This window comes from Onthophagus taurus, chromosome 6, assembly GCF_036711975.1.
Source record: "Onthophagus taurus isolate NC chromosome 6, IU_Otau_3.0, whole genome shotgun sequence".
Taxonomy (NCBI): Eukaryota; Metazoa; Arthropoda; class Insecta; order Coleoptera; family Scarabaeidae; genus Onthophagus; species Onthophagus taurus.
In genome coordinates, this window is record NC_091971.1 from 29371801 (window position 1) to 29392294 (window position 20494).

The 20494-nt window shown below is 34.7% G+C and overlaps 1 protein-coding gene across 2 annotated transcripts in view; it reads left to right on the forward strand.

The window, feature by feature from the left end:
- The window catches only part of LOC111420035 (E3 ubiquitin-protein ligase RNF4-like), a 32960-nt gene that overhangs the window by 4282 nt on the left and 8184 nt on the right, over positions 1–20494 (forward strand). Inside the window, exons 3-5 of one of the 2 annotated variants that reach the window (XM_071196336.1) lie at positions 13756–13842; positions 13899–14079; positions 14267–14329. In XM_071196336.1, coding sequence (XP_071052437.1) covers positions 13756–13842; positions 13899–14079; positions 14267–14329 — 331 coding nt within the window. The remainder of the gene's footprint in view (positions 1–13755; positions 13843–13898; positions 14080–14266; positions 14330–20494) is intronic. The other variant, XM_071196337.1, reaches the window with a different exon arrangement.

Below are 20494 nucleotides of genomic sequence, written 5' to 3' on the forward strand. Positions count from 1 at the left end.
TCATATGTTCTATTTTTTCGTGGGGCACAATACTTTTTGAATTTATCCACCACAACATCGTATTTATCTTTTTCTGCATCAGTGAATTTAAATGTGTTATATATTTCTATTCCTTCATTACCTATTGTGTTTAATAGTATTGCTATTTTTATCTTATCTGGTTTCATGTCTCTTTCGGATGCTATTAAATACATTTCCAGCTTTTGGAGAAATCTTTTGAAGTTTTCATTGAGATTCCCTTCAAATTTCATAGGGTCGGGTAATCTTCCCACACTTTCCATTTTTCCTAACCTCACTTTGTATTTTTTACTTTTGTTCAGTTATTTTTTACTTTTTTTTTATATTTCCTATCTTCTAACTGGAAATTAGTTCTTCCTTGACTGCGCCATGTTATAATAATGAGTCGCACAATTATAAATATAACTTTATTAAATATTAACTCTACAGATCTTTTATAGCTACACACACGAGTTGCTTGTCATGCAATTCTTATGCAACTTGTTGTACATCTTTATGACAATAACAAAAAATCTTATTTAAATCAATCTAATTAAAGTATTATTCGTACACCCACCAAGAAATTAATTAATCACCAATTACTCAAGACTGGAGTACAAATTTCAAATATTTTTGATGATTTATTTCACTTAAAAGAGTGAAAGTAAAAGTGGATGTCTTCCTACCTATATAGTTCAAAATTGTATGCTAAAGAGCATTATATTCACAGTTGACAGCTAAAACAGTATTCATACAGGTTGCAAGATTGTATTTTTCTGTAGATAATTGCTGTTATACAAGATTTTTAACCTTTTTAATTGTTAAGCGCTGTTTTTTTCAAAAAAGTGGATTGAAAGTCAACTGATATTTCAAATGAACAGAGAAAAATAATAGCAAAATTTGATATAGCATGAAAATCATTACGTGAAATCGTAAAACGCGAAATTATATTAAAGAGTTGGTATGCTGTTAGAAAAACATTCATAAATACCTTTAATTAGATAATAAACTTGAGTCTTACTAATTTTAAGTAATTAAATAAAAAAATTAAATAAAAATTGGAATGTTTGCGAGATTTCATCTTTCAACAGGATAATGATTGATTTGAAAGTAATAAATTTTGTACTTTTACTTGTTAAAAACTATTTATTCATTAGAAGCTGACATGTTTCGATCTATTCAATCATGTAGAGCTTTGAACTCTACAAGAAGACGTACAATTTCAAATTAAAATCAAAAATTTTAAAAATAATCATCAAAAAATTAATCATCAAAAAACATGTTGTTAAACAACAAAGAAAATTGAAAAAGTTATACAAATAAGTGTTGAAAAATATAAAATTTATAATTATTATTACTTACGCAGTCTATTTATTAACTTAAGGGGGGAAACCACATTAAAAGGTTCAAAAAATCGATTTTTTTTATTGATGTCAAAATTACAAACCGAAATTCGCATTCCTTTAGATTTTATGAGCATGGAACCGAGCGGTTTGCCGTAGCCTATACTAGAGATGTGCGCGTTAGTGATTTTTTTATGCCCGCTCACGATCTATACCACGCGGGTCACACATACCACTTACGTGAACATATGAATCAGGTGACTCACGCGTGATTTACTTGTGAAAAATTATTAGCGAAAAAAATTATTAATATTAGCGAAACAGCTCAGCACTTACTATGGACTAGCGATTCGAAGACATACATCGATAGTGTAGAAAATATGAAAACAGCGATTATGGCGACATACTATCTATGTACATATATCCACCGATGAAAATCCTCGACACGAGTGTTGCCCATAGGGAGAAGACAGCTGGTGCGTGTGGCGAACAGCTCTTGGTATGGAGCTTGCACCGCATTCTACTCCATTGCATCCCGACATACAGCAGGAAATTCTGCATATATATGAAGATTTATCAAGGGATGAATTACTGGAAAGATGTTTAGGTGGCCACACGCGAAACGCAAATGAAAGCTTTAATTTCACAATTTGGCGATTAGTTCCTAAACATTTGCACTCCTTCTGATGATCATGAACGAAGTAGGAATTGTAGTAGGTACGCAAAGCTTCCAGTACGCTAAACAAATAGATAACCAGCGCGTGAGTCGACAGAATCGACGTAGTTCATTGAAGTCGAAGGAAGGTCGGGAAGCTCGAAAAGCAATGCTGCAAGCGCAAAATGAAGCCTATGAGGAAGAAGAAGGACTCATGTATGGTGCTGGAATCGCGGATTAATCGGTGACTACTTTATATTATTGTTAACTTTTCTAAATTTCTAGTTTTCGAGATTTTTTTTTCAAACGCGTTTTTCACAAAATGACTTTTTTCACATTTGCGGAAACTCTAACTCAAAAAGTAATGAACCAATCATTATGAAAATTGATAGTATGATTCTTTATGAAATAACGTTGTTACGAAATATATGAACCAACTTTTGAGATGATATCATGATTTTAAAAGAATTTTTTTTTGCATAATTAGTAAAAAAAAAAAGTGAAATTTTAAGTAAATTTTTGCAATACCTGCAAAATTTTTCATTTTCGTTACATTTACCTGCAGTGAGGTTCATATTCTTAGAAAATAAGTTATTAACCTAAAATGAAAAGCTTTTCGATATTAGATGAAAATTGAAATGGCTATACGTCCCGCAATTGGAGAACTCTAGGTACGACGTCCAGCGGACATCAGTGAATAACTTTGTTATTTTTCTATAAAATTTTTCAAAAAAATTCACAAAAGTTGTTCGAACTATAAACAAAATAGTGTCAAAATTTGATTAAATTCTAATCAATTCTTCCCACCCAAAAAAAATCCTAAAAGATCAATGAAAATGAGCCTCCTAATGTGGTTCCCCCCTTAAAGTTAACATTTCAAAAAATTTTCTTTTTATACTATTTGTACAAAAAACACTTTAAAACTACGACGAATACAAGTTAAAAACTCTTGGCCAAATGGTTCAAGAAAGAAATAAAACAAGTTCTTAAAAAGTAAAATTTTTCCACAACGGCGTATTTTTAGAATAATATCATGGGGTGTTCCGAAAGAATGTCACACATGTCTGATCAGAAATGAAAAGCAAAAGACAACAAACGAAAAATAATTAAAAATTAAAATATTATTCATCTGTAGCAATGAAAAGAAAACAATTTTTAATTGAACTAAGGAAAGGATTGTCAAATGGGTAGGATTCACTAGAAAGGAGTTGGGAGTAGCCGCAAGGACCCCAAAATCTGCGGATAGTATCTGCGGCTAATTATACTACTCCTCGGTATTTTGGGGAAACGGACTGGATAAACAATTATAAAGTGGTATTTTTGTGTAAAAGACTTGGTCGTTAAGACATTCCACATTATTATTGTTGAACCTGAACCTGTCAATCTCGTACGATTCCAATAAATTAAGCTTAAAAACAAAATAAGGGTTATTTTGTTTATGCAACAGAGAGACATATTGTCTATGTAAAATTCATGGTTATAAGTCATTAAATGTCTACCAAAATTGGATTCTTCTCTTTGAATATGTTCTTTTATTCTTGTTTTAAGACATCTTCCTGTTTCGCCAATGTAAGTGGCTCCACAAGTGTTACATTCCAACTTATAAACACCATTTTGATCCAAAATATCTAATCTATCTTTAGCATTAAATAAAATTTTCTGTATAGTGTTGTTATTTTTGTAGGATATGTTGATGTTATATTTTTTAAAAATTCTCTGAATATTGTAAGCTATCGGACCAGGGTAGTTAATAGATTTATATATTTTATTGTTATCTGACAATGAGGTAGGTTGAAGGGAGGTAGTAGATTTTAAATTTTGTTTAATTAAAAATTTATTGATTAAAGAATCAATTTCCTGAATTTCATAACCATTATTTAAACCTATAGATCTAATTATGTTCAATTCTGTTTGTTTTTCGTTATCAGAAAGTGGTGTATTAAAACATCTATAAAGATAAGCTCTAAAAGCTGCAGCTTTATGAGATCTATTGTGATGTGAGTCACAAGGTATTATCCTTGTTTATAGATATACATAGTTATCCAACCGGACGAGTTGGGTTGCTCTAGCTCGTGCTGCCTCTAACGGCAAACGAGAAAAAGATCATTTATGAATGAATTGAATAAAATTGAAAATCCAACTTGTAGTAGAAGTTGCATACTCAGAATAAAAGATTAAGTGAAGTCATGTAATTGAACACGAAATTGTTTAACTTATAAAATATTTAATTACATTAAACATTACATCTAAATATTTTAAAAAATATCTGTCCTTTTTTTATAACAGAGAACCAAAAATTGCCTTGCTAATTAAATGGCGAGTTTTGATTTTTGTTAGTCCTATTGCAGACTTAATTCCAGACGTGGTAGCGCCGAGCGTTCCTCCACATATCAAACGAGTAGGTAGTATAAACAAAGTTTTTTTGCAACTACTCGAGTTTGGATAAACGATTTCACGTAAACAAATTCGTTCTTTATTATTTCGTCGTTGAGAATTCTTTGGTTAAAATACAAATACGAAAATTAAGAAATATTAATTAGAATCAATTAAATAAATAAAAACAAAGTATGTATTTCTGATTTTATTAACGAGTGTTTCTAAATTGATGTGAAAGATTTCAAGGGATGATTTTTCAGCGAAAATTACGGGGTGTTTTTCATATAACTTTTTGTTCAAAACCCCTTCTCCTCCAAGTTATAGCCCTCTAAAATTAAGGGAAAAATCTGCAACTTTCTTATATCTTGACATTTTACAACTAACAAATTGTTAATTTGACATAACTTCATTTGTTTGACTAATAATAACCAATCTCTGAATTAATTCACTTGAGCCTGTATATTATTTTATTTTTTTGTGATCAAACTAACAATTTTAGGAGAAAATGTCAAGATACAAAAAAGGCGCGTATTGAATCCCACTATTTTAATCAAGTTTTTAAATAGAAAAATGTAGACGTATTAAAAAGTTCTAATGCAAAGTATTATGGGGTTGATTTTTTCAGCCTCTTATAATAACATTTTCGGGCTATAAAAATCGTCAAAAAGTGTCATTTTATTAACAACAGTTACCTGCCAAATTTCAATCTTCTAAATTCCTCCATACTGGATTTATTAAATAAAAACAATTTTTCCCCTAACTTTAGAGTACTGTAACTCGGTAGGGAAGAGGTTTTGAACAACAACTTATATGAAAGACTCTCCTTAATTTTTGCTGAAAGATCACTCCTTGAAATCTGTCGCATTAATTTAGAAACAGCCTGTATATTACTGAACTTTTTTAAGGTGACGTTATTGTGTTGACTGAACATAATGAAAACATGAATAAAACATGAATACATAATAACAAAAAACATGACAAATCCTGCTAACTACTTATAAATGCAAATTACAAATTACTTATGTTGTAAAATAGTAACTTTATTGCTTATTTTAATTATGCATGGAAAGGGACACGATTGCTGAATAAACTAAAATGACTTTTGTTTATGGAGCAGTCAAAGATATTAATGTTGCCCAAAATGTATTCGAACAAAGATTTCTAGACAGACACACTTGTGTAAGATCTTCAATAGAGAAGAAGGCGCAACAAGAAATTCAATGTTTAAGCTGTTGTTCGTAATAATCCACATATTTCTTCTCGCGTAATTTTTTATACCTCTGCTGTATCCCAACGCAGTGTACTTAGATTTTTACATGGCCATAAATTTCACCAGTACGCTGTTTGCATCAAGAGCTTCAGGAATGATATCCATTATTGGTTACTAGAAAATTGTTATTGGTTACGTGAAATGAATTACTAACGACGTTGGACAGTTAATATATTGTGTGGGATTATAGGTAACTTTTCAGTTGGCCCTTTCTTCGAAAAACATGCTTCTCAAAAACCATATACCCTTTATCGGCCCTTACACGATCAATAGTATTGACAATGTCAGTATTGACAATACAACCATTAATCCTCGTGGTAACCAGTCTCAACACTTCACAACCTTACACGATCAACATTATTGTCAATAGTTTTGTCAATCAGTTTGCTCAATAAATTACCTTTTTACCACGTACAGGGTGAATCTACGTAGTTTTACACGGTTATTTGCCGGTTTTCCTTTCCAAATAAGGATAATCGTACAAAAGCTTGCGTAGCTATTATTTTGGGGCTTGGAACTACTCTTCGAGTGAAACGCAAACACTGGATGAAAGAATGGTTGAAGAAGAGAGATGAATATTCTTATCTAGTACTGTTGATAGAAATCAACCTCTGCGATGTTGATGATTTCAAGAACTACTTTTGAATGGGTGAAAGTTCCTTTAACAAACTGTTACAGATGGTTGAACCATTTTTGAAAAGACAATATGAGAGAACGTACAAGTGTTAGGAAAAGATTAGCCTTAACCCTGAGGTACTTGGCCACAGAAAGAAATTTTGAAGACTTGAAGTTTTCTGTTATAATGTCCCAGCAACTATCAGCAAAGCTGTAATAGAAATCTGTCAAATCTTTATACAGGGTGTATCTGAATGACTGCAACAAACTTCAAGGGGTGATTCTTTAGTGAATTTTAAGGGTACTTTGATATATGAACCATGGGCGAGTTCGGCTCCCCTAAGAAGCTACACCCCTCCAAAAATGGCGGAAAATTTTGGTTTAACTTTTTTTTCTCAAAAACCATAAACGCTAGGAAAATGAAATTTGGGGAATATGTTTAACTCATAATAGGGCACGTTTTGACCCTATTTGTACTTTCAACCTACTCTTCTAAGTTACTAAACATAACCATCCCCGTTCAATTTTGGTCTAGATTTTTCTTATGACGGTGATTGTTGCAGTCATTCAGATACACCCCCTGTATATTTCCTACAAGACCAACTGAATGAACTAGATGAACTTCATCGTCTTGAACGTCAACAACGTCAGGTAATGGGGCGGTCATTTTCACCACTTATTTACAGGCGCGCGGCTTGAACTGAACTGAACTGAGTGTAATGTAGAAAATATGAATTAAACCTGTTTTCAAATCATCTGGGTTAACCCTTTAACGGTTAGTGGCTTCTATAGAGATCACTTATCAATAAGGTCAAATAGCTGCATTACCACAACTAAATCGTTTCTAAAAACGAAAAAATAATTTGCGCTTTAAAGGGTAAAATAACATAGGTTTTTCAGTGTTGATAGACATGTTTTGTTATTGTTACAATTAAATAAAAGTAGGTATTTAATTTTGAATGTTGAATTTATTACACTGAGTATTGATGGAAATATTGGCGCCAACCCTACACGGTCAATAGTATTATCAATATCCCCTCCAATTTTCAGTATACCTAGATACCCGAAAATCAAAAAATCCTGATTTTTATCAATACTCCATCAATATTTACCGTCACTAAAATTTTTTACCTTACACTGTCTGTACACTGATATTATTATAAATATGTTAAGGTGTTGTCAATACTGATCTATATGATATCAAATATGATTTATAAGGGCCGCTTTAGAAAAGCATACTTAACAAATGAAAAATATTGATGGCGCTTCTAAAATGCAATAAAAAGTAGTTCAAAATACTTTCCCCTTTATACGATGAAAGTTTTATGAAACTTTTTTGATAAAATTGATGTTATTATTAGGTAGTCTCAATTTCAATGCCTTACTCAGTATATGAAATATAGTCTTTTAAAAAAACTTCTTAAAAAGATTAACGCAGTTGGTGTCCTCTTATAAAACCAGTTCATACACCTACTTAAAAAATTTGGCGTCCACAAATCGGTACCTACCGACGAATAGTCTCAACAATTCGGTATTATTCTTGAAGGACACATTAATAATAATAATAATAATAATAAATGACTTTATTCGTTCACTTACACCTATATACATTATACAAATTATATTTTATGCATATAAAAAGATGAACGAAAAGGCGAAGTTCAGTATAATACTGATTTTCAACTTAACCTTAAGAGAGCGAGAAAAAAAAACAGATACGTAATATAATAACGAAAATAATACCAAAAAATAATAATAATACAACCAAAACATAATAATATAAAACAATAATTCAAAAAAAACAGCAAATAATACTGCCATCTGTAGTGAGAACCTTGCACACCCTCTAATGTTTAAACTCAGCGATGTCACGGCGACGGCTGCTATATTATCGTAAATCAAATTATGTACTAAATAAATGAACAAATAATTTATTTTTGAATGACCTTATTGTATTACAACTTCTGATATCTATCGGGAGACTGTTAATAACTGTTGTAATCTGATACGTAAACGAACTTTTAAAAAATTCAAGCGAGTGTAGAGGAGGAGTTAGTGTACCTTTAAAACGGACATTTATTGTGTGTACGTCTGATCGAAATACTATTTTTCTATATAGATACGGTGGCTTTTCAGTTTTTAGTATTGTAAAATATAAACACGCCGAATGCAGAGCTCGTCGCTGCGTCATATTTAACCAATTTACCATTATCGATTTTTCTCTATGCAAGAAATACTAAAATATATGCAACTTATTTTACGTTTTTCGTAGTAATGTGTTAGCGCGCGTATAGTACAATTTAAATTTATGAATGGCGACACATAAGTCACCCTGCCATCTAGGCATCACGACCACGAACTAAATTCTTTGGATAAATATGTATATCATCTATAAACAAGGGTATTATGGTGTCAGTTTGAGTTGGTTTTCTGAAAATCTGAAATTCGATAGATTCTCCGTTATTAATAAGAGTAAGATCCAAAAAATTTATTCTGTTATTTGTTTCTATTTCTATTGTGAATTTTAATTTGTTATGTAAGTTATTGATGTGACAATGAAAATCTTCTATTAAATTATAACCATCATCATTCCAAACTATTATGATGTCATCAACATATCTGCGTCACAAAACAATATTGTCATTAATGGTGTTTTTATCAACCAACAATTCATGTTCTAATTTATTAAGGAAAATGTCACAGAGAAGACCACTCAAGGGGGATCCCATAGGCAAACCCTTGTTATATTTATAATATTTATTATCGAATTGACAAAAATTTTGTTCAGTGCAAGCTTTAAGTAAGTTGTAAGTATGTTGAGCGCTTATTGAGTCTGTTTTATTATTTAACAATTGTTTAGCAATATCAAGTGTTTCATTAATTGGAATGTTAGTGTAAAGGTTTGTAACATCAAAAGATAATAAAGTGAAGTTTTTAGGTAAATTTATGTTTTGTAATGTGTTGATTAAATCAGTTCTGTTACTAATAGAATAGTCTGCTTTAAAATTTATATGTTGTTTGAAAAATTGAATTAAAAACTTTGATAATTTATATGTGCTTGAGTCAATAGACGATATAATAGGTCTAATGGGAGAATTATCTTTGTGCAGCTTAATCAAAGGTGTTTTAGGATTCATGGGTAAGAGATTAAAATTGTTTATGTTATTATTAAAAAATTCCTTCCATTCTTTAAGAATCTTTTTTATTTTAGTGTGAAAAGCGCTAGTAGGATTCTTTTTAATTTCAAAAAAGGTATTGTCGTTAAAAAATTGTAAAGTTTAGAAATGTATAGTTGTTTGTTTAAAACAACTAAACCTGCATTTTTGTCTGTATTTGTAATAACTAAAGAATCTTTTTTAATTTTATTTTTAATCTTACGTAAAATTCTGTGTTCCTCTTCATGAATCTCTTTTATATGGTTATTAAAACTACTTTGAGTTTTACGTTCTTTTCGCTTGATCAGCACCACAAAGTCCTTTCTTAAGTCGTCTTTCCTCTCTGTGTTGTTAATTGCGTTTTCAATTTCGATCGCCAAGGCCGGCAAATTCAGGCTCCCAGGTGTTATGGTGTATTTATGTCCTTTGTTGAGTAAATCTTGTTCTTCTTTTGAAAAATTAGTACATAAGACAAAAACGGATAATAGAAGCAATCCGCAAAATTAAAGTGCGATAACACTATGCTGTCATATAGTAATCGTTTAGTTGTTCTATTGATGTACTCTCGGTTGCAATAAATCAATTTCAATGACGCATATGCTTTTTGTACACACTTATTATCATGAGAATCAAACTTTAAATTTTCGTCAAAAATTACTCCTAAGTCTTGCTGATTTACTAATTATCAATTGCTTATTGTTGATTTCAATTTTGATTTTATTTTGTAATTTAATTTTAAGTTTTTTGGGACCAAACAGCATTAATTCTGTTTTTTGCGCGTTGATGCAAAGGCCATGCCCCTCGGAAACCCGTAACAACCTTTGCAAGTCTTCATTAATTTTTGCGCACGCCACATCCACCTCCGATTCAATGAATGAATGGTATATTTGTGTGTCGTCAGCATACCAATGGGCACTGCAATACCGAATTCTGTCTTTGAATTGAATTGTGTATATACTATACAACAAGGGAGATATCATTGATCTCTGAGGACATCCGACCTTGACAAATGACGGCTTAGAAAAGCGACCATTTACTACGACTTGCTGTTCCCTATCAGACAAGTAACTCATCAAAAGACCTACTGCTGGTTGACTCACCCCAATATGCTACAAAATTGAGGACAACATTTTATGATTCATCCTGTCAAATGCCTTCGAATAATCAAGCAAACACAGTACCGTTACTTTACCGCTATCGGACGCCCTCAGTACATCATCCACTATGTTAAGCAAAGCCGTAGCGCAGCCATAACCCGCTCTGAAACCAGATTGCGTTTCTGGCAACAATTTATGTTTGCCTGGAGCTGCTCACACATAATTTTCTCCAGCACGTTAGACAGCACTGGTAGAATGCTAATCGGACGTAAATTAGCAAATGAATCTGGCTTTTTTTTCTTTGGTAATGGAACTATTTTCGCCTTTTTCCAAGCGTCTGGAAATCGATCGTCCGACAAACAGCAATTAACTATGTCTTTAATTTGAGGTATTATGTGAGGGCAACAGCAGTTAATCATTTTAATATTAAGTCCATCTAATCCTGTGGCGTTGCTTCTTATGCAGTTAATAACTTCCTCTATTTTAGCATCACTAACACATTCAAAATTGAATATATGTTTTGATATAGATCTCTGTCAATGTCTCCATTCAGAGGAGCTATATTTGTGAAATAGTTGTTAATTTGATCCGAGTCAGCAAGCTGCTCAGGGATACTGTCAGTTGTGCGAGTTAAAATTCTACATTTCCGCAACGCTATCCATGGATTAGTTTCCAATCCCATACAATAACTAACATACGCCTTTCTTTCTCTGTTTATGGCTCCCTTTACATAATTCCTCATATCATTATAGTATTGCCAAGACTCATTTGTTTTTAATGATCTATATTTTTTATATGCTTTATCTCGAAGCTTTTGCATTCTCCTTATTGTGTCCGTTATCCAAGGTGCCGGGGCAGCACGTTCTTTAAAAGTTCGCACTGGAGCGTGAGCATCAAAAAGTGTCAGAATATTTTCCGTCAAAAACCTTACTTTGTCGTTAACATCAATCATATCAAAACTTAGAAAAAAAGGAATAGCATATAGATCCTGCAAAAACCCTTGATAAACAAAATTAGAAAAGATACGCCTAGTGAATGAAGCAGGCGGCTACACCACATACTCTGCAAACAATTCGCAACAAACGATTTCATGATCAGACATACCCGCTGACGGCACAACACTAACATCCCCAATGCCGTCACCGTCGGACACAAAAACGAGGTCAATAATTGTCGAAGTAGTCTTAGTAACACGTGTGGGAGAGCTAATAATCTGAGTCAAGCCAAATGCCTCCACGGTTGTGACAAGCTTATCCGCTTTATTGCTATGACCGCTGTATAAATTCAAATTAAAATCACCCGTGAGTATCACTCTATCCACTGTTGAGACAACAGTCGACAATTGTGATTCAAGTTCGGAAACAAAGTATTCTGAATAAACTCTTTGGGATCTATAGGCAACACCCACCGCCAAAACAACCCTATGAACCCTAAACCTAACCCAGACCTGCTCTATGGTGTCGGAAGACATGAGCACATCAGCTCTAAGTGTTTTTCTTACGTAAATCCCGACACCACCTCCCCTTGAAACTCTGTCCCGTCTATAAAAATCATACCCATCCAACGTAACAACGCCTAGGTTTATATTCTCCGAGAGCCAAGTCTCAGCTAAACAAAAAATATCGTACTGATTTGATTCGACATAATCTCTTAGATCTGCAAAAACAGGTAGGAGCGACCGAACATTCAAAAGACCCAACTTAAGGTTCCTTTGTGGCATTAGACTCTATAAATGTAAAGAAAACAATAAGTATTGCGATGCTACAAAAAAAAACAGTTCTGTAATTACAGAAAAATATTTCGGAGCAACACCCTACATCATTCGCTCCACATCTGCATTTCTCCAATCACACACAAAAAAAAAGAAAATACAAAATACATTATTTTACACATTATCTAAATCATTATAATTTGATATCAATATTTTTTTATCATTGACTCGCGCAAATATTTTTCGGTCCACAGTCCAAACAGAATTTAGTCTAAATTTACTCACAACTTGCGGGTATAATTTATATCGGAAAGCCGTGAGATCCTCCGAAATACGGATACCTGAACCCTTAAGTAATTTTCTATTTTGAAGCACTAATCGTCGATCTTTATACGAGACAAACCGAACAATGACTCCCTGTTTCCCATTTACAGGCTTCCCGACGTGGTGGCAGCGATCAATATATGGTGGGAACCAATAGTAATTTTTAATTTATCATTAAAAACGCTAAATTTATCATTAATAAAATATTACAGAACGTTAGGCTTTATAAAACGATCTACCGAGCATTTCACAAACTCAAGTGCAATTATAAGCATGTATACTGCTTATATTGGCAGTGTCTTAAACTTTGGAAGCATTGTCTGGAATCCACAATATGCGGTTTACATCGAACGGTTAGAAAATGTTTAATTAAATATCTTTGCTACAAAACCAGACGTGAATATGTGGATTATCCCGCAAGCTGTAAGATGTTCGGATTTCTGACTCTCCGTCAACGACGAGCATATAATGACGTACATTTTCTGTTCAGGCTTGTCAGTGGTCTTTCTGATTCACCGTCTTTACTGGCTAGGATCGACTTTCATGTTCCCCCGCGGCAACTGCGATATGACTTTTTGTTTTGCGCACCTATGCCGCGAACAAATGCTTATCGGAATTCCCCTATTCTCAGAATCGAGCGTACCGCTGACCGCATTAATTGCGATTTATTCGCGTATAATCCAGCTAGTGTTAAACGCAACATCAGAACCGCCATTATATCTTCACCTGCCGTATCGCTATGATTGTAATGCCTTAATGCTCTGTCCTTAAGCTTGTTTTAGAAATTAGGATTTTTTTTAGTTGCACTTTATAAATGTGTATTGTGGAACAACTTTATTGGGTTCGTCCCGTTGTTGTTCTCTTGTTCAAATAAATAAATAAAATAAAATGACAACGATCGATACTATTCCGATCAACATTAAGGTTCAAATTCGTATGTTACTTCGCCACGTATACTGTTCCAACGCATCTAAATTATCCCGTGGAGCACAATGCTTTTACCAGAGCATTTAGTTTAGTTTCCGTCTGGACAAAAAGAAATGGGTGATGCTGACTTTTTGGCGGACACTGTATGTCTTTGTCCACAAATAAATATTTTGTAATCCACAAATTCAAATTAACACAAAACACACTCAACATCACAGAGTAATTTTACTCTTTTAAATCACGTTTATTTAATTAATGAATTCTACAAATTGGATTTCTTTATAGGAACAAAGAAATAAAATATTACATCTCCTCGGATTCTGAAGAAGAACCACAAAATAGTGTTACCGTTGTGGAAACTGATGATACCAAGTACTTTTTTTTCATCATTTTGCGTTTTCAACAATTAAACATAAAATATTTTTCAGGAATATAGAGTCTGATAATGTTGATTTAATAACGGAGGTGCAACAATTGGCTGCAAAATCCGCAGCTATTTGTGAAGAATTGATGAAGAGGTCGAAACAGTACACGAATGAAGTTACAACAAGTAATGAAGAACAAATGAATTTCCAAACTGCTGGAGTTGTTGATCTAACTAATGTTTTGGTAAGAATAATATGGTTTTTTTTTTAATGTTAAAAATTATGGATTCAATTCGAAATGATTGCAAAAATGATTTTGCGAAATTATTTGAGAATAAGATGTTTGTAGTTAACTAACATGGGTAACCTGAAGTTTTCATAAAATCCACTCCAAAAAATATTTTTTTTAATAGTAAATAATCTTATTATAGGAAACGAAACATGTTGATAATAAAGGACTCAAAAATAATAATTTGGAATCTCAAGATGTTGTGGTAAGATAAATTAAATTTAGTGGCTGTAAACCTAAACTAAAATTAAACCTAGAACAAGACACTTTCGGGTTAAGGTGTGTTTCTTTTGAAAAAATGTTTTTGTAATTCGCGACTGTAATGAAAGCTATAACAGTACTCAAACGGTTGCTGTAATGAGACTCCTTACAGCATCCAATGCTGTAATGAGATTTTAGTAACATTTTATGCAACCAGTTCAAGTTGGTGACATTGGGTCATTAATTTTTCTAGTTGTCAATGTGACAATGTTTGTCTATGGATGTTTAAACACGTTCTTAGCTTCGAATACAAGGTCCACAATGATGTGGACATTAAACTTTGAGCAATTTCTCTTATTTTGGGAGGTGTACATGAAACATTTTTGTCAGGTGAATACATTTTGTGTTTTGACAGTTTCTAATTACAAGAAAATTACAAAAAATAGCATAAAAAACACGTTTCATAAGACTTAAAGCACTCATTCATTAAAAAACTCGTGGCTTCGCCACTCGTTTTTCAACTTGAATTCGAGCATTTCAAACGTGTCTTACGAAACTTGTTTTTTAATATACTATTTTTCTTTTCTTTGTTTTGGTTCATTTTTTTGTCTTGTCGTTTGGGTTTTATGCCGATGTTTTCGGTTTCCCTCTTGCGTTTCGGCATTACTGTATCTCTTGTGTCTGTTTTTCTGGGTTTTATTAGAGTTGCTTTTTGTATCTCTGGATTGTAGTGATGTTTCATTTTTTTGATTTGTTTATCGGTTGTCTCCTCTATGAAGGTTACCATGTTTTTAATATTAGCTTCTTTTTTTAGTTGAGTATAGCTGATATATCTCTCTGCATTCATTGTCATTCTTAGAATCTTGTTAAGCGTTTATGGCAGTTGGTTTAATCCGCTTTTGCTGGTTATGTTCCATATCACTACCCCGTAGGTGGCCGCTGGTAGTATGATTGCCTTGAAAATATTTATTCTGTTATTCAGTGTTAAGTTTACTGCATCTGTTGATGATTGGGTAGAGTGGTGCTGTTAATCCACTTCCTTTTTTTAATTTTTTTCCATGTGTTTAAGTAGGTTGAGTTTTTCGTCTAGTATGATGCCTAGATATTTAGCATACCTTTTCCACTCTATTTCTTTTCCGTTTATTTTGATTTTTTCGGGGTTGGGTTTTTTGGTGACCTTGTGTATGACAGAACATGACTGCTTCTGTTTTTTCTTGGTTTACTCTGATCCTCCATGTATTCATGTACTTCATGATTTTATCAGTCATCGGCTTCTTGTAGTCGGTTTTTAATGAATGATTTCATCCTGCTCGTGGTGTATATTACGGCCAAGACGGAGCCTTGTGGAACTCCGGCCTCTACTTCTGTTCCTTCCGAAATTGTATTCCTTATTTTGACGTGGAATTTTCTGTTTTGAAGGTATGAGCTTATGATTTCAGTTAGTCTTGGTGGTACGTTTGATTTCTTCATTTCATAGATTAGGCCTGCGTACCAGACTTTATCAAAAGCTTTCTCAATGTCCAGAAACCAAACTGGTGGTTTGGGATTACGTTGTTGTCTTTGGTGGCACTTTTGAGTCTGCTGAGCAATATCTCGACGACTTTATTGATTGTCGGTAGAAGGCTAATAGGTCTGTAGGAGGTTGGTTGGTCTTTTGGCTTGTTTTTTTTTGTGTATTACTATTGTGATTGCTTTTTTCCATGTTTGTGGAAAATATCCAAGTTCCATTACTGCGTTGGCTATCGTTTTTATTTCGTCTATGCTGTCAGGCGGGAGTTGTTTTAATAATAATAATAATAAACAAATTTTATTGTCATAAAAGAAAAAAAAACAAAGGAAAATTGTACATTATTATAATTAACTTATATTATCGCTAGTGATAATACACAAAAAAAAACAATGATTTCAACAATGACAGTGGAAAACAAATCATAATCGCCACAGACGATATCTTCCAATCGACCCAGTCTAAACTATATTACAATCTTTGATTATATATACACTGTTGGAAATAATTCACGAGCACACCCTGTATAACCTGAACGCGTGTGTCTAGCGCAATAAAATTTGATATGGAAGTAGTACTAAAGTAGTGTAACTTACTCTCACATGGAGAGCGGCACAACTCTGCTGGGAGGAGAAACATCAATAGCGAGAGTATCCCCCGTGAGCTTCGCGTACCATCGCTACACGACGTGGCATGGAGTCTATAAGTCGCTGTATTGTAGCGAGAGGGATGGCCAACCATGCCACCTCAACTCGTCTCCATAGCTCCTCAACGTTAGCCGGAGGAAGCCGGATAACGTAGAAGTCTCCGACCAGTCATGTCCCAAACATGTTCGATCGGATTCAGATGCGGAAACCGAGCTAGCCATGGAAGCATTCGTATACGGGGCTCTTCCACAAAGGTCTGTACAACACGCCCGATGTGCTGTCGTACGTTGTCGTGCATGTATAGCAGACCTGGGAGCCGCCGAACGTAGGGAAGCACAACGGACCGTAGCACCTCATCTACGTATCGTTGACCCGTCATGGTCTGCTATACAGGCAGCAGACGTGTACGTCCACCATATGTAATCGCACCCCATACCATAATGCTCGGTTGTCGGTGGATAGGGTGCTCTTGCACACACTGCTCGAATAGACGATCACCACGACTCCGATGAACTAAAATTCGCGCATCACCGGTGCTCAATTCGAATCTTGATTCGTCGGAAAACAAAATGTCCCTCTACTCGGCAACCTACTAACGCCTAGTGTCGACCTACTCGTGACGTATGCTGCGGTGCTCGGGTGTTACTGGAATCCGCTGTATCGCACGACGCGCGCGCAGTCACTATCAGATCACTATCTACCAAACACCGCAGTACAGTTCGCGTAGTGAGTGCGCCTTCCCCTGCCGGTGGCCAAACAGCTCCAAGTTACCTTGAGGAGGACACACACGACGCTAAAGCGCTGAGCACAAGAGTGCGATCCTCGTGCGTTGGGGACGCGCAGGGCCGTCCCGGCCGCGGCTGAAGGTACCTATGTCCTACCTCAGACCATTCTCGCCATGCCCGTTGCACTGCCGATAACGACCGCTCGAGACGACGCGCAATTTCACAGAACGATACACCCTCAATGTGCATACCCACAAACATTCCTCGCTCAAACTCGCTTAAGTAACGCGATCGCCTATCCATTGCGCACAGAGTACGATAACAACGTGGTCCCTCACACCACACTAAAAACGACCGGTATTTTCCATCCACTTCGGTCTCCATAGCGACGGAATGTTCCACTTGGAAGGGCGGCTCAGTCAACAATGCCGCGACGGAACAACTCGAAACTCCCTGAATAAACTCCTTTACAGTAAACCTTTGTGCCCCGCAATATTATGGATTTATCTTCATGCGTTCAGATTATATAGGGTGTGCTCGTGAATTATTTCCAACAGTGTAATATGGATTGAGATAACTGGATATATCTAGTAACAAAAATGTGGCTGAAGGTGAATAGACGCAGATGGAAAGCGATAATGTGAAAGTGTAACAAAGATAAATATATTATATGTCAGTACGCTTCTATATCTATCTCACTTCTATCAGTACACCCATTATATGGCAGTACGCTTCTATATCTATCTCGGTTCGATCACCCTGCGCAAGCTATCTCTCTCGGTGGCTCAATCCATCCATCTGTATATATAAAAATGAATGTTTGTCTGTATGTCCTTTATAGAATCGTAAACTATGCATTTAAAGGTTTTTATGTTACAATTTTTCAAAATGAACAAAATCAATAAAATGACTCAAAATGAACAAAATCAATAAAATGACTCAAAATGAACAAAATCATTTATCAATTCATAAACAGCGAACACAATAAACATCATCATCATAATATACACACTGAGATTCTACAAAAAGTCTCTACACTGGAAACCGTTACAAGTTTCAAATTCTTTAAAATTATCCACAAACTTAATCTCAAAATTTGTTACTGATTCAAGATGTCATTACTGCAATCGAGATACGCCTTCGATCTCAAAATATTTAGACATTTCATAACCTTTCAAAACATATCTGGAATCACTAGTGCAATTCCTTTCAAGATACGATCTCGATCTTGGAACGTTTCAAACATCTAAGAATGTAAATAAAAAAAAATGTCTGAGATGCCATTAATGCAATCTCCTTCAAGATACGCCTTCGATCTTGGAACGTTTAAAACATCTAACAATGTAATTGTAAAGATTTGTCTGAGATGCCATTAATGCAATCTCCTTCAAGATACGCCTTCGATCTTGGAACGTTTAAAACGTCTAACAATGTAATTGTAAAGATTTGTCTGAGATGCCATTAATGCAATCTCCTTCAAGATACGCCTTCGATCTTGGAACGTTTAAAACGTCTAACAATTCTCAATTCAACAAAATTAATATCATTGCAACTAGGTATTCAAAATTTTCCCATTTGTTAACAAAAAAAATAATCAACTAATACTTGACAGTAGTAACGTTAAAGTTACCTTGACATTCCATTTCAATACATTCCAAAAGATCGGCCGTATTAGTGGCAGTCGTCCAATCACGAGGCCAGATCCGCAACTGCTCTTTAGCAGCTTTCACAATTCGATGTTTGCCAACACCAACTCTTTTTAAATCATACCTTTCCTGCTTCGTAATGTTCATAATTTCATAGGGCCCAAGGAACTCAAAGTTAGTCTTGCTTGCATGCATTTTACTGGCTCGATGCAGTAGCACAAAATCACCAACCTTGTACTGAACAGTATCTTTTCGCTTTCTGTTCAATTCAGTGATATTAGAATTCTTTGCTCGGAGCCGCTCACTTACACGTTGTCTGTCGACTTCTAGGTTTCGAACAGTCGTCAAATCATGTGACAAATCATTCAAGGCTGCCCGTATAAGTGGTGTTGTACTGGTAATACCAATAAGAACATGTAAGGGACTAGTGTTCGTAGATTTCTGTGTAGTAGTATTTAGTACCAGTTGTATTTTCCAAATAACAGTCGGCGATTCTGACCTCAACCGTGTTTCCACACGTAATAAATTCATGATGGTGCGCATGTAGCGTTCTACTTGCCCGTTGGCACGATGAATGACTGGCGTTATAAAATGATACTTGATATTCCAGTCATCCAAAAATTTACAAATGGAGAGATTGTGAAAATTCGTACCACTATCCATGACTACTACAGTTGGAGTACCAAAACAGGAGATAAACCTTTGAAATGCTTCACGCGTTTCCTCAGCAGTCACACTCTTTAAGGGGATTAGATTACAATATTTCGTATATCCATCTACAATCACAAGAATGTGTTTGTAATCACTAGTTGATACAGGCAACGGTCCCAAACAATCAACATGTATAGTGTGCAGTGGAACAGTTGGTGCTTCAGGAATAACTATCGCTCCTTGCAAGGGACCAGTTCTAGTCTTTTTGACAGCACATACAAGACAATGTTTTACATACGATTTGACAAAATCTCTTAACCTCGGAAACCAAAAATGTAACAAAATAGAATCAATTGTTTTGTCAGTGCCAACATGACACTGTTCATCATGGAACAGTCTCATCAATCCCAATCGACTTTGTCGCGGTACAAAATATCGGATCATCTTTCGACCATCTGGAAATACTTTTTGATGACAAAGTAATCCATCTTTCTCAACATACTGTTTGGCATCAAGCCTTCCTTCACGTAGATGAGTGAGCATCTTTTGAACTGCTGCATTACCTCGTTGTTCTGCATGCAGCCAGGAATCATGTATTCGCAAAACTCGAACGGGATTTCGGCTCAGGTAATCTACATGAGTCAAGGTTGAACCCTTTCTGTAGACGATGTTGTAATCGAAATCCTGCAAATAGGTCCACCATCGAGCAATTCGTGGAACAATATCTCGTTTGTTAACTGTAGCTTTAACGGAATTACAATCGGTAACGATGGTAAAATTGATCCCAAGTAAATAGACGCGAAAATGTGTCAGCGAATTCACAATGGCTAACGTCTCAAGTTCATATGAATGGTAGCGAGCTTCAATGGCAGTAGTTCTCTTGCTAAAGTAAGACACTACTTTATTCTTACCATCATACTTCTGCATCAAAATTCCGCCGTAGCCAATCGTGCTAGCGTCGGTATGTAGTTCCGTCGGCAAGTCCGGATTAAA